The sequence below is a fragment of the Onychostruthus taczanowskii genome, unplaced genomic scaffold, assembly GCF_017590055.1.
Source record: "Onychostruthus taczanowskii isolate IOZ18803 unplaced genomic scaffold, ASM1759005v1 scaffold49, whole genome shotgun sequence".
Lineage (NCBI taxonomy): Eukaryota > Metazoa > Chordata > Aves > Passeriformes > Passeridae > Onychostruthus > Onychostruthus taczanowskii.
This window is the reverse complement of record NW_024502458.1, coordinates 2764636-2779402: the sequence shown is the minus strand read 5'-3', so window position 1 is coordinate 2779402 and position 14767 is coordinate 2764636. Positions and strand designations below refer to the sequence as shown.

At 44.2% G+C, this 14767-nt stretch overlaps 1 protein-coding gene and 1 long non-coding RNA gene across 2 annotated transcripts; one reads left to right on the top strand and one right to left on the bottom strand.

Annotated features, from left to right (window-relative positions):
- Window positions 1-2262: 2262 nt before the first annotated feature.
- MYOD1 (myogenic differentiation 1) lies at window positions 2263-6007 on the top strand. Its single transcript, XM_041415023.1, has 3 exons — window positions 2263-3020; window positions 4489-4567; window positions 5133-6007. The coding sequence occupies exons 1-3, from the start codon at window positions 2466-2468 to the stop codon at window positions 5381-5383; spliced, it is 885 nt and encodes a 294-aa protein (XP_041270957.1). The 5' UTR covers window positions 2263-2465; the 3' UTR covers window positions 5384-6007.
- LOC121341499 lies at window positions 5482-13653 on the bottom strand. The gene is made up of 2 exons (XR_005953437.1): window positions 13546-13653; window positions 5482-7405 (listed from the first exon to the last, which is right to left on the bottom strand). It is a non-coding gene; the product is annotated as an uncharacterized LOC121341499 (long non-coding RNA).
- Between the last annotated feature and the right edge of the window lie 1114 nt (window positions 13654-14767).

The following is a 14767-nucleotide window of genomic DNA, read 5'->3' as shown; positions in this document are numbered from 1 at the left end:
GTACATGGCAACATCTTTCCGTCTTTGGGAATGACACTGGAAAGTGGATGTTAGTGGTGACACCAGCAGGGAATCACAGAATCAGAATTATTAGGATTGGATGGGATGTCTGGAGACCAGCATGTCCAAACCCAAAGGAAGGTGTCCTCAAGGGCACCTTCACTGGACGACAACTGTGTGGAATTCACTCTGTGGTCACAGCCTAGTCACTTGGAGGAATTAATGCACTTGAGCCCACATTCATGGGCAATTATTGGCAAACTCCCTGTAGTGCTTGTCCAAGCCCTACTGTTACCACTTTGCCCATTTTGCTCCCTACTCACTCAAGTCCCTGAGTGTCTTTTCCTGGGGTCACATATAAGCTGCAGACACACAGAGGCAGAATAGGCTACAATACTGACTAAACATAAGGTAAAATTACCTTTTTCCAAAAATTAAGCCAATGGTCTGGAGAGAGTTTAAGTGTCTTGAGTGGGTCACACTGCCAGCACAAAGCCTTGATATCCCATTTTACGTGTTCAGTTGTTACAGCATAAAACTTTCTCATTTAAATTTGTTTTACATAATTGTATATATTGCACTGTTTTGAATACATATTATTTTACTTTGTTAGCAGTTCAATAAAGATTTAGAACTAACTATTCCTTCTGGATCAAAGAACATCTGTAATAACATTGAAGTGTCTCCACAAATTTGCCACTCTGCCTCTCAGACACAGCTGGGAGATACATTTCTAAATGTGTAGGGGTGGCCAGTAGCTGATCTCCCTCCTTGGGACATACTGCTTTTCAGCATCGGGTACATTGAAAGAATTAATTTCTACATATAGTTTTATCTTCAAATAAAACTTTTATCTTTTAGAGATACTGACAGAATGCAACTTACAGTTCTCATCTTGGTCTGTACTCAAAGATATTTAGGTAAGTAGAAAATGGGGAGTGCAGATAAGGAATTTTTGCCAAAAAACAAATCGTGTAACAACAAAAGACACCATGAGAACTCATCTGAGGTCATAGGCACAGGGACTGGGAATTGATCATTGATGGATATTTTTTACCTTTTGCTCAACCCCCTGTCCCACTGAAAACAGAGCTCTGCTGCTAATTTTGAATGAGCTGAAATTTCATCAACGTTTATAACTGCAAAACAGAAATTATTTTTAGCTTTTTGGGATATTAAATATATGTACTATTATTTTAATCATTAAGTCGGAGAAATCACATAGTTGAATTACTCAATTCTGCTGAGAAGAACCTAATTTCCCATCTCAAATGATACTCAAAAAAACCAGAGTAAAAACTCTGGCACCCTTGAGAGACGTTACCAAAACCCATCCCATTTCCCCAGGTTCCAAACTTTCCCACTGCTAGAAATAAATCCTTATCGAGCGAGCCGTCCAACAGCAGCGCAACCGCAGCAAAACGCCGCGGCACGGAGAGAGAGATCCATCTCTCCCAAGGTTTCCGAGTGAAAGTGAACAGAGCTGGAAGAGGAACCCGGAATGCCAGAGTTCCCAGGGATTCCCGGGGGAAGGAAGGCTGGGACACCGCGGGCACGGCGGCGCTTCCCGCTGGGACAGGCCCGCAGCGCCACCGGGTGGCCGCCACCTGCCCGTCCCTCCGCTCCGCGGTGTCCCCGCTTCCCTCTGCCCCGCACCTCCCGCCTCTCCGCGGTGTCCCCGCTTCCCTCTGTCCCGCACCTCCCGCCTCTCCGCGGTGTCCCCGCTTCCCTCTGCCCCGCACCTCCCGGCTCTCCGCGGTGTCCCCGCTTCCCTCTGTCCCGCACCTCCCGGTTCTCCGCGGTGTCCCCGCCATCCCGCACGGCCCCGGCTGCCCGGGGTGTCCCCTGGAGCCTCCCGCCCCCACGAACGCCCCCGCTGTATTTACCCTTGCGGCCGCGAAGCCGCGGACAGAAATATCCATGGGCTGGGGGCTTCTTCCCTGCGAGGAGCCAGCGGAGCCGTCACGGGTGCGTGCGGAGACAGCGGGGCGCGCCGCTGTCCCCCCGGGCGAGCGGCCGGCGGCACCTTCGGGCATCGGGGCCGCTGCTCCCTGGTGCGGCGGCAGGGCGGGCTGCTGAGAAAGGAAAAAAACAAACCGGGGAAATGTAGCCCTGAGCGCATCCGAGCGCCCGGGCTGCCGCTGCCCCTGCCCCAGCGGGACACCGCGCCCCCGCGCCGCCGCCCCGGCCCCCGACCCGCCCGGCCGCGCCCCCCGACCCGCCCCGTCCCGACCCGCCGCGCCGGGGGGCTCGGCCATAAATACGGCCCCGAGTGGCGCTCCCGGACCGGCGCGGCTGCGGAGGGGTCGGGGCAGCAGCCAGCGCTGGTGGCCTCGCCTGGGAGTGGCTGCGAGAGTCTCGGCTCTGCGCACCCGCCCGGCCGCAGAGCAGCCCGGTCGAAGGCCCCTCCGTTGCGAGCCCCTCGCTGTCCCCCTGGCCTAGCCGCTGTTCCGTCTGCCGCCCCCATGGACTTACTTGGCCCCATGGAGATGACGGAGGGCTCCCTTTGCTCCTTCACAGCCGCCGATGACTTCTACGATGATCCGTGCTTCAACACGTCGGACATGCACTTCTTCGAGGACCTGGACCCCCGGCTGGTGCACGTCGGGGGTCTGCTGAAGCCCGAGGAGCACCCTCACCACCACGGGCACCACCACGGGCACGAGGAGGAGCACGTCCGGGCGCCCAGCGGGCACCACCAGGCTGGCCGCTGCCTGCTGTGGGCCTGCAAGGCGTGCAAGAGGAAGACCACCAACGCCGACCGCCGTAAGGCCGCCACCATGAGGGAGCGCCGGCGGCTCAGCAAGGTCAACGAGGCCTTCGAGACCCTCAAGCGCTGCACCTCCACCAACCCCAACCAGCGCCTGCCCAAGGTGGAGATCCTGCGCAACGCCATCCGCTACATCGAGAGCCTGCAGGCCCTGCTGCGGGAGCAGGAGGACGCTTATTACCCGGTGCTGGAGCACTACAGCGGGGAGTCGGACGCCTCCAGCCCCCGTTCCAACTGCTCCGATGGCATGGTGAGTGCTGCAGGGAGGACTCCCTGTCACCAAGGTGCCCTGGACGCTGTTGGTCCAAACCTGAGCAGGGCGAGTCACCTCTTCCTGCCCTTCCTATAGCAGCTGCATTCTGTACCTCCCCAGGCAGAAGACAAAGCCCTTTCTCGTGCCTTGAGCACCTGCAGCAAAGGGAGGTGGGGTCCCCACATGGCAGGATCTCTGGGAAGCAAGAAGAACCTCATACACACATTGTTCCCTGGGATAAGAAGTTAGGCAGGTTCCCCATGTCCTGGAGGAGCCAAGGCAAAGCTGCTGGGGGAGAACTTTGGGAAGCTGCCTGGAATGGGCACCCGGGGGCATTGCCTGTGATTCCATAGCTCCTGAGGCATCTCTGTTTCCATCTTCTGCTGTATCATTACCTTTGAATCCTCTAAGGACAGCAGAGAGCAAGGGCCCCCTAGGACATGGTAGTTACACGGGAATTGGTAAGAGTCTGAGTTTTGTTTTCTGCCATTCATCATGACAACAGGAGGAGTGTCTAAGCAACAAGAATTGTTTTTCTTGACCCTTAAGAACAAGATTATCCATTTCTCTTCTCACTCACTTAATCCCCTCCATAGATATTTACAAGCAATAGGAAGGAGAATCCAGGCTTTCAGTCCTGTTTGTACATTATGGGCATGGGAGAAGAAGGGTGGGTGCCAGAGAGGGTCTCTCATCCCTACGTGTTTTGGCTGGGGCTGTAGGTTCAGCCTCTGGTCAAACTCTGGGCTGGTGGGATGTGGTGACCAGAATCCAGGACAGCTCTCTGGATAGGCTCTTTCAGACCAGAAAGGTTTTTTGTGCTCTGGTGGGTATAGTCCTTACTGAGTTGAGTATCTGTGATTATGAGATACTAAACAGATTGGAGAGATTTGCACAAATTATTCCTCTTCAAGATACAGCCTCTTTTAATACGGGAATTTCATTGTGGATTAAACTATTGGAAACAAATATATTAGTCAATGTTCTAGAGCATTTTCTGTATGAAATGGAAATGGGAAGGGAAACTGAAGGAAATACAAAAGGACAAGGTAGACAGAGGCTTGTAAAGAGGAATTCATGTTTAGAGAAATCTTCAAAAACTAAATTAAAATGACATAATTCCCCTTTCACACAGGTCTCAGGACACTCAGGTCTCCCTGTTGTAAACTAAAGATACATGAAAGGCTGTATCTGATCAGAATGCTGGAAAGCCTCATCTCATCTGTAACGCTGCAGCATTCGATGCAAGAGTGGTAACTTAACTGTGGAACAGCTGTGCCACATAAAATATTCTGGGGTGGACCCCTTCTAGCCAAGTTTTTCCTTACTCAAAGAATCTACAAGTTGATGGCATTTCAGACAGGACTGGAATGATGGCAACAGACCAGAGCCTGAAATATGAAATTAGATGGTTCCTGGGATTTGGGTAAGAGTCTGACCTCACTTGGATTTCTCTCCTTCCCAGATGGAGTACAGCGGGCCTCCTTGCAGCTCTCGCAGAAGGAACAGCTATGATAGCAGCTACTACACAGAGTCCCCAAACGGTGAGTACGTGCCCTAACAGCAGTGTGAAACACTGAGACAGAGGCAGGCAGTGCAGCAGCTTTCCTGTGCCTGCTCCATGTCCAGCTGGGCTGAGAGAGGAGCTTGGCTTTCCAGCCAGCAAGCCATTGTTGCTGGTAGAGGCACTGCATTTCCTCTAGGTGTATTTGCAAATATGGGGATGTGTTATAGCTGTATTTCTCATTTTGCAACTCTAACAGTTGGATAGAAGTAAGTTATTCCCTGCAACTAATTTCAGCATTTAACCATATTCTACATGAAGACTTCCTACTCTATCATTGATCCAAAATGGAGTAATTTATGATTGGTTTCAAATCTGCTCTTCCCTTGCTATGGACTCAGTGAAGCCTTAGATCCTCCCTGTCCCCAGAGCAGCACACTGTGGTTGGACCTCTCTTCCTTTTTGAAATTATAATCTGTTTTCTGACTATTGGTGTCCTTCACCAATATCCATTTCCTGAGTCTTCACATGCCCACAAATGTGTAGTGCCCACTGATGTTACTTACCCATTGGATAATCTGAGCATCTTTTTGTCTGTTTTTTAGATCCAAAGCATGGGAAGAATTCTGTTGTTTCCAGTCTCGATTGCCTCTCAAGCATTGTAGAGAGGATTTCCACAGATAATTCCACATGCCCTATACTGCCTCCGGTGGAAACTGTTGCTGAAGGGAGTCCCTGTTCCCCTCCAGAAGGAGTGAATCTGAGTGATGCTGGAGCCCAAATTCCTTCCCCCACCAACTGCACCCCACTCCCCCAGGATAACAGCAGCAGCAACCCCATCTACCAAGTGCTATAAGGACCCCTCCAGCTGGACTGCACCAAAACCAATTTGCTCCGTTTGGCCTCGCTCAAGACCTGCCTTCTAAGGTTGAAAAGACTTCTTAAGACTTGTTCCAATTTTAAAATATCACTGAAAATTCCTTCAACTATCTAACTTTGCAAACCTGTATCACTTCAAAGTACACATAGTTATTTATTGGTTGTTAAACTAAAGTTATTTAATGCGTCTAGAGATAAAATCGTATACCATGAAATGGCCAATGTTTAATCTGGGCTGTGGGGAATAGGAAACTGGCTCTTGAATGTGGAGGAAAATAGAAATCTACAGCAGTAGTGGCATGATAGATCCTTCCTATTACTCCTGTTCTGGCCAAAATAAGGTTGTGGACCATTTTTTATAAAACTTTTGTATAACTGTAAATAAGAGTTGCTTTCCAAAAAAAAAAAAAAAAGAAAAAAAAAGAAAAAAAATTAAAAAAAAAAAAAAAAGAAAAAACCAAAAACTTAAAAAGGGGAAAAATTTAAAAATATTTAATATTGCTTGGTTTGTTGTGTCAAACTTTAACTTTATATATTTATATGATTTGGTTGCCAAGAATGTTTTCAACAGTATTCTAAATAAAGACCCTTATTTATAAAATCTGTGGTGTTATCTTGACTTTCGTTAGGGCTTCTAGAATTACTAGTGCATTGGGAGTGGTATTAGATCGCTGCCTTGGCAGGAAGAAGATACAGGCTCTGATTCAGCAAAGAAATCAAGAACATGCTTCAGTTGCACTACTTTGCATAAATATGCTGCTGTCAAAGGGTCTCCTTTCTTCATAGTCTGTTGTGGTCACTGCTAAACCTAGACCTGAGCATCACAGATTATTAGAAGGATCAATAAATAAGCATGTTTCTCCTCCTGCCCCCAAAATTTACAATTACATTGTAGGACTTGATCTTACAAAGATGTGTTGAACTAAGAATCACAAAAAATTAGACACTCCAAATTCCAGTGTAGCTACTGAAACCATACAAAACTCACAAGAACAGGTACTACATTTTGGGACAAGTGTTCACATTTTTCATTCAAGTTCTATTTAAGTGTTTGCGCCAAGTTCATGTATTCTCAGGTATTAGAAACTAATTGCGAATGAGTTTTTGTCATAAAGTTCAAGTCACAGATCACAGTTTTCCTCAAGTTCAAGCTGGAATGTAGGCCAAAGATAGGCAGTTTTAATTTGGATTTGAACTTTATGCATCTCTGGCAGCACTGCTACAGGGATTTGCTTCTTGTTTAGAGCCTCTCTAAAAATAACCAGTGGGCTCTGTTTCATTCAGTATCTATGTGTAACCTTGAAAGCTGGCTGTGCAACTGAAAAATGTTTAGCCCTGAGCTGGTTGTCATTGGAAAATAACAATCAGGGCATTTCTGTGCATCTGGACAAGAATAACCAGCAACTGCGACCTGTTTCTTATCACATCCCTATGATTTATGGATTTTGTAGAAACATCACAGTAAAATAAAAACAAAAAACACACTGAAAACCAATCTAGGTATCGTCACCATCCCTAAATACTTTGATGACAGACCAGTCATTGTATTCTCTGTTAGGTGACTCTTATAGAAGAAGTTTGTGCAGCTCTTACCTTAAGCAGGAAAACGAAAGAGGGAACAGCTAATTCCAGGGAATGTCTCCCACTCCTTTAATTGTGTATGGCCTTGAAGATCAATGTTCTGTGGAGAGGAGAGGAGAGGAGCAAGCTGCCACGCGTTGAGCAGAGCAATGCAGTTGCTTCTCCTTCTTTCTGGGGCAGTCATGCTCCAAGCTTGGTGATTTATCTGAAGCCAGAGGGTCAGGGATGGTAGCAGCCATGGGTATTCCTTCCTCATCCCTGAGCTTGTGGTCATGGTGGATGATAAATCAATGTCAAGGCACGGGACCATTCTGTGGAGCAGCCCAGACTCCCATGGACCAGAGGAGGCTCCAAGGCAGGATTGGCCACGCAGCATCTTCAGCAAAGTCCAACTTTGTGAAGGTCTCCCACTGATTCCCTGTGGGCAGAAAACACTCCAGCCCATAAAGATTGAGCTTACCCCTTTCAATTTTCCATTAAAAGCAAAAATCAAACTAATTTGAGAATGTGCTAATTCATACTATCATGAATCAGGAGGGTACTACTAAGGCTGGAAAAATAGCCCAGGTTAGTTGGAAGCCTGTATCCCTTATAAAAGCTAAGGAAAGACAGTTGCCTCAAAAATCAGGACCTCACACATCATCAATATAATTTTCATTGCCTTCAGCAAACAATCAAGCCCACAATGCAAAAAAATTTTAAAAAAATGCTTTAGTGAAATACTAAAATCTTTTAATCCCCATAATTTGAGGCTGGTAAAAGTATCCATTTTACTGCCATTAAATGGCAACCAAAAGTATTTTGGCGGCTCAGGAACAACAGAGGCTCTGGACATGCTGGCATCACACAGTTCATGCCTGCCTTGCTTGCACCCCACTTCTGAGGGACAGAATGGGGGGTACCTGGCTGTAGGGCTGGCATGGCAGAGCGGGCACAGGGCACTGGTGCTCAACAATGTACACTCAGTTCCATGTGAAGTCATGTATATTGCATTTCACTGATTTATTTTAGCCACCCGAGTTTCCACATACTGATGTTAATGTTACAACAGAGAACAGGCATTTAGCACATCCCAAAATAGATGGATGGATGGATGATGAGGAAAAAATATTCATAGGTTTCCTATGCAGAGTCCATCTTTCTCCCATTGATGTCAGTGAGAAAAGTTCACTGGAGTAAGGCCAAAGGGCGTCAGCACTGATAAATACATGTTTAGGTTACAAATTTTTTTTTTTTTTTTTACTTAGATAAGAAAAATTGTTCACCTGTTCCATTTTTTCTGTTTATTTCTAAGGTAATAAATATATTTAAAACAAAACCCTGTGCATCAAGAGGACAGCATGTAACTGATAGAAATATATCCCAGTCTATGAGTAAATATTTTGAGGCTAGTAATATTTGGATTCAGAGCTTTAGTTTAGTTCTGACACAGCCAAGGAGCATATGCAAGGCTGATCCAACATATACAAACTTTTGTTCTTAAATTGGTCTCCTGAAGATGAGTTTAGGCATTTAGGGTTGATCCTACAAGACAAAGTGTAGCCTACCTTGGTCTACAGAAACACTCCAGCATGGGCTCTGAACACAAAATGGTAATCTGAAAGTTTATATCACATAAACTTTCCAGTTCAATGTGATGTTTCCTAAGGAACACTGCTTCCAAAGGCAAAGTCATACAGATACAAACAAATAAAGGAAAGTAGCTGTCTTCAAACATAGTGATTAAGTGTGCATTTTAGCAATGTTTGATTTGATTTGGTAGCTTAAGAAAGCACTGCATGATAAACCCATCATTACTGGTTTATCTCACTCAAGCCACTGCTATGGAAAAAGTGAAGAGGAATACATTTATACCTCACTTACATGTAATAAATGCTCCGATTTTACATTTCATCAGATCATTTGCCAGTATGAGAATGAAGAGGATCTTTTTCCTACTTTCAATATTCCACAACAAAGTGCAATAAAATTGCAAATAACAATGTTAAACACCATTTCCTGCATTATCATAGCAATACTGCTACAGAAGTATTTCACAAACTGAACATTCAATTTTAGGTAAAAGATATATGAACTATTCCTGGTATATGTTTTCCCTTTAAAAAAGATTTTATTATCTGTATCCAAGTATGTTAAAGAAATGTTAAATTGGCAGTTGCCTCACACCAGAAGCTCTTCTAAAATGACTTGTCATTTTCAACTCAAGATAAAGACCTTAAAAAAAATCCCTTGAAAGTGGACAGAAAAGCAGTTTTCATTTTACATCTTACATTTTGCAGAGATATTTGAAAGGTTCAAAGTGTGCAAAGGGCCAAAACAGCCATCTTCAGAAGAACTACATCCAAAACAGACAACGAAACCTTTGTACCTCATACCTCATGAATTTTAACGAATTGATTAATTAATATTTCATTTTTGTTTAAAAATTTCCTTGAAATCAGTAGGAATATTTCCAGCTTCAGTAGGAATACTTGCAGGCTACTGCACATAATACTGTCTGGGATAGTGTTCATGTAGCAGTGCAAAGCCAGGAGAAACTCCCTGCTGTGACTCTTTGCTCGTGCTCTGGTCACTGACCCATTTCTGTCACAACGCTTTCAGATGTGCCGATGCCCCTGAGCACAGCCCTCTGAACAAGCTGCCAGGCTTTAGTGCTCACCTGATCTTGAAAGTACCGTCCAGAAACTGCCCCCATAATAGTGCTGAAAGCCTACAACAGTTCCTAAATGAGTGGCTGACACGCAGCCTGTGATAGCAGGAGATGGTGTGAAGGTCATTTCACATAACTTGCATGTGGCAATCTTGGCTTCGCAGGCAGTAGGTAAAAAGGCCTCTGTAGAGTTAGAGTGCAAATCTCTGACAGCATGACCTCGGATCATCTGGGGAGGCACATCCAAGTACCTCATTAAGCACTATTTACTATCAGTTCACCCTCCCTCAGCCTTTCAAATCACTGGTTTTCTAGTAAAACTGTTGAACAGCCATGACCTCCTCTCCTTGATGGATGCAGCATGCTCCCTTCTCCACAGGCTTGTTGCACAACTGGGAATGTCATTAAGTGGAGACCTTTCCATATTTGACATTTCAGGGCTAACAAGGGAGGGGATGGTTCCTAGAGTAATACAGAAGAGATGTCAGATAGTCCTTTCCCTCCCAGGACCCAGCAGGATTTAGGAACATGTCTGACAGAGCCACTTCGGCCAGTACAAGGAATGCAGAAATTTCCCTGTGGACCCAGAAACCTACATTTTGCATACACAGCCACTTCTGAATAAAGATCTTAACAATGTAAGCTAATGGTGAAAATTTATCTATCCTGTAACCATGGGGTGATAGAAAACCTCAGGGGTTTCCCAATAATTCAGTCAACTGAATTTACATTTTCTTACTACAGCACTAATTAGTTTTATCATCTGCAAGCATCTTAGCAACATCAACAAGTGTGCTATTTTATTTAATACTCAATGCATAACCTCACATTTATCAATAGCAAGGCGTGAAAATTTATCTATCCTGTAACCATGGGGTGATAGAAAACCTCAGGGGTTTCCCAATAATACAGTCAACATGGCACTGAATTTACATTTTCTTACTACAGCACTAATTACTTATATCATCTACAAGCACCTTAGCAACATCAACAAGCGTGCTATTTTATGTAATACTCAATGCAAAACCTCACATTTATCAATACCAAGGTAAATACTGTAACTATTTATTTAAAAATTACTAAAAAACTAAAAACAGACAATAACCCACTTAATCACATGACTGAGGGAGGTTGCAATTTTCATTGGGATGTTGTTATTATTTGTTGGCAGTCAGATTCTCTCAGAAGCCTGTGTCTCAGCACAGTTACCACCTAGTGCTCATATCCATGGCAGGAAAAGGGGTCCCCCAATCTCCACAGTTCTCCCTTAACCCACCTGAACTGACCTTGAGCCTTTTCTGGTCCAACAGCCACATCTGCTGGGAAAAAATATTAACTACATTTCTTCCTTATATTAACTACATGTGAACTCCATGTTCTGTTTCATCTTCTTTCCATAATGTAAGGTTTGTTGGTGCGGAAATAGCAAAAATATTCACAGTCTTCAGACAGCACCTGGAGGCCCATACACTAGGACCATCAAGAAAAATATATTGGAAAAACCAATTTCCTCCCTACCAAGAACCTTCTACAGAAACAGAGAGAAAAAACTGCATGAATAGTACAGCTGGTTGGGTTTTGACTTTTTTATTGCTAGACAAATTCTAGGGCACCACTCTATTTTTCTTTACGTGAAAAATAAAGACAAAAGGAGGGAGAAAATGGAAGGTCTTTGAATGCATTGTATGGCCTGTGCTGAGAGCAGTGGTCCTGAGGGAGACAGGCTGCTTGTCCAGAAGGCAGGTGGGGCAGATGCAGAGGAACTGCAGAGGACACCAGGATCACAGTGACATTTTCTGGTGACAAACTCCCTCAGTAGGGCACAAATCTTGGCCAGCAGACCAAGGGAGGTGATTTTCCCCTCTATTCTGCTCTGGTGGGATCCCACCTGGAGCTGTGCCTCCAGCTCTGGGTCCTCAGCACAGAAGGGATATTGACCTGTTGGGGCGAGTGCAGAGGAGGCCACCAAGATGATCAGAGGGATGGAGCACCTCTCCTATGAGGAAAGGCTGAGAGAGTTGTGATTGTTTAGCCTGGAAAAGAGAAGGCTTCAGGGTGGCCTTCAAGTACCTGAAGGGAAAATACAAGAAAGATGAAGAGACACTATTTAAAAGACCATGTAGTGACAGGATAAAGGGGAATGGTTTCAAGCTGAAAGAGAGTAGGTTTAGATTAGGTAGTAGGAAGAAATTCTTTACTGTGAGATTGGTGAGACACTGGCACAGGTTGCCCAGAGAAATTGTGGGTGCCCCATCCCTGGAAGTGTTCAAGGCCAGGCTGCATGGAACTCTGAGCAACCTGGTCTAGTGAGAGGTGTCCCTTTCCATAGCAGAGGGGTTGGAACAAGATGATCTTTCAGGTCCTTTCCAACGCCAACCATTCTATGATTCCTTTTATACTTCGGCCACACAACATTCTTTTTTTTTTCCACATCAGTGCTCTACTTCTGAATCCTAAACCAAATAAACAATACCTTTTCGTCCTGAATTTTTTTACTTGTTTTTATGGCACCTGTGAATTTCCTGAGGCAGGAGCCTGACAAGCCACATTTGAGAGCTGCAGCTTGCTGCAGTGTCAAAGTACCTTTTTGAACCAACAAGAAGTGTGTAGGCTTTTCTCCAGGCCACCGGAGGGCAGCATTTCCATGAAAAACAGGACTTCGACTTTTTTTTTTTTTTTTTTTTTTTTTTTTTTTTTTTTAGTGTATACATTCCTTTTTCTCCCCCTAAGCTCTTGCATCTAACTCTTTCTCAGCTCAGGTAGAGAGTATCATTTCACACCGTGACAACTGAAATCAATGAGCCAAATTCCCACCCAGTGTAAATTCATCAGTCTTGCTGGCGGTTGACACAATGTATTGGGATTATTACAGCAAGTACAAGCTCATGGTTTGAGTTTGGATGCTCAAAGATGCATTTTTATGGAAAAAAACTACAGGCTTTTTTGGCAAGGCATCCTGATATGTGGACTAAAGTTCAGGATGAAGAGCATCACAGAGCAAATCATTTATAGAGCAGCTTGTAAAGGGAGACCCATTCTCCATGCAGGGCACGTAATGCTCTCATTACAGATCTAATGGCATAGAAATACAAATGGATGCAAGGGGGTTCATGTGTCACACGTGTTCCTTTGTATGGGACAGGTCACACTAACATCCCTTTGTTCCCATTGGAAAGGAAGCGGGTATGTGCTAGGCACTCACTCTCTATGCTCTCAAAGGCTGTCCTCTGCAGAACTCCACACTTGAAACAGCTTGCAGTTGAAAGCCAGCTGCACAAAATGTAGTCCCAAACATGCCTTTCAAAAGCTTCACAAATGCCAATTACATTAAGCTATAAGAAAAAAAGCAACGAAGTAATGTGCCTAATTAACAAAGCTAGAGATGGAGCCAGACACTTGGTTTGAAGTACTTCCAAGAGAGATGTTAAGTGCAATGGTCAGGGCAACTCTGGAAGAAATAAATTAACATGCTGGGTTAATATTTCAAGCTCTGTGGGAGTAAAAACTGTGTGTGGTAAGGGGAAACAAAGGTAAAAATATCACAGGGTGCTATTCTGTTTGTTTGCCAAGGACACTTTAGCTTTTGCCATTTATTATTCTTCATGGTATGCTCAAAATTATGCAAGAAGACGTGAAAGTGTCAGCATTGCGTCACTGGCCTTGCTAAGTTTATCTTTTACCCACCTGTTAAATCTCAGCTCAAGGTCAAGAGAAAAACCATTTTAAGTGAATGGACTATGAGATAGACAGATTCATGAAAAATATCTTAGTAGGGTTCTTTTATCTTTAGTACTGTCTGCAACCACAGCTTAAAAGACTCCCCACTCTATAGGACAACAGTGGAGTTTTGTTCTGGTCCTCATAAATAAGAACTGACTGACAGCTGCCTGGTTCCAAATCTTAGATACCTGTGGTTGGGAAAGCTCAGGCCTTCACAAACTCTCAAGTTCCAGCAAGTAGTGTGGCTTGAATCCATTCCAGTACTCATCTGTTGGCAGCTGTTTCCATCTGCTCCTTCTTGAACCATTCTGCTCACTCCCTAGGGAAGAGCAGGAAGACTGTCACGCAATGAACTCGCTTGTTGTGAGCTGGCTGCTCGTGCTTTACCCCAATCTGTCATCTCACCTCATGTGCTCTTTGGCCTTTTGTTGCCATAAGAATTCTGAGTTCTGCTCTGCACCTAAGGGGGAAAAGAAACCCCAAACCAACCATTTCTCAAATTATTCCTTCTTTTAAGTACAAATAATTATTATGAACAAGAGATACACAAAAGATTGATCGGATCACTGAGTCCCCACAGCTAATCGCACAGTGATTCCTGCATGTATGTTTTGCAGCTAAAAGTGTCTGACATACCTTCACTTTGTGATGAGGGAAGGCAGATGCTCTTCAAGCACTCCATGACCATTACCTGTGGCTTTTTTTGGTTTGGTTCTGTGGTAAAACACAAAATGAAGAAAGAGGAAAAAAATCAAAAATAACATTTTCTATTTTAGACAACAGTGTTTATGTTTCCAGACTTGCAGCTGAGCCTTTAGGAACTTTGGTTGACTGAGCAAATGTCTATGCACATTAAGACTTCTCTCTTAATTTGTCCCATTGCTATTTTATGTACTTGTTAACTTGATGTCTACACATTAACATTAATTGGCCAGAGTAAGCAAAAGATTTTATCTTTTCTTAACCAATATAATTAGTTTTATATTTTCATCTTTGAAAGTTTTAATTTATGCTTTGATATATTATCTCTAGCCTGATTTCCAACTAGACCAAATCCCCTCAAATCTCAAAACTTTCAGGTGTACCTGAAAATGTAAACTTTTTTTCAGAAACATCTTTTCTTTTTTTCAGTTCCAAAGTACCTGAAAGTACATCCCTAAATATAAGCAGCATTCTGCAGATCCTGTTCAGCCGAGGGTTCAGAGGGGACAGATAATCAATAAGAGAAGCAATACAACAGAATATGGAAACAAAGCTGAAGAAGATTCCATTAGTAACACAAATGCAATCATCTGGATTTTGCCCTAGCCAGAATTATACATATTTGTGGATATAATGGTCAAAATCCCTCCTAAGGGCTTTACAAGCATAAACTCAGGAAAACAGAATGATTTCACTGACTTGCCCCGT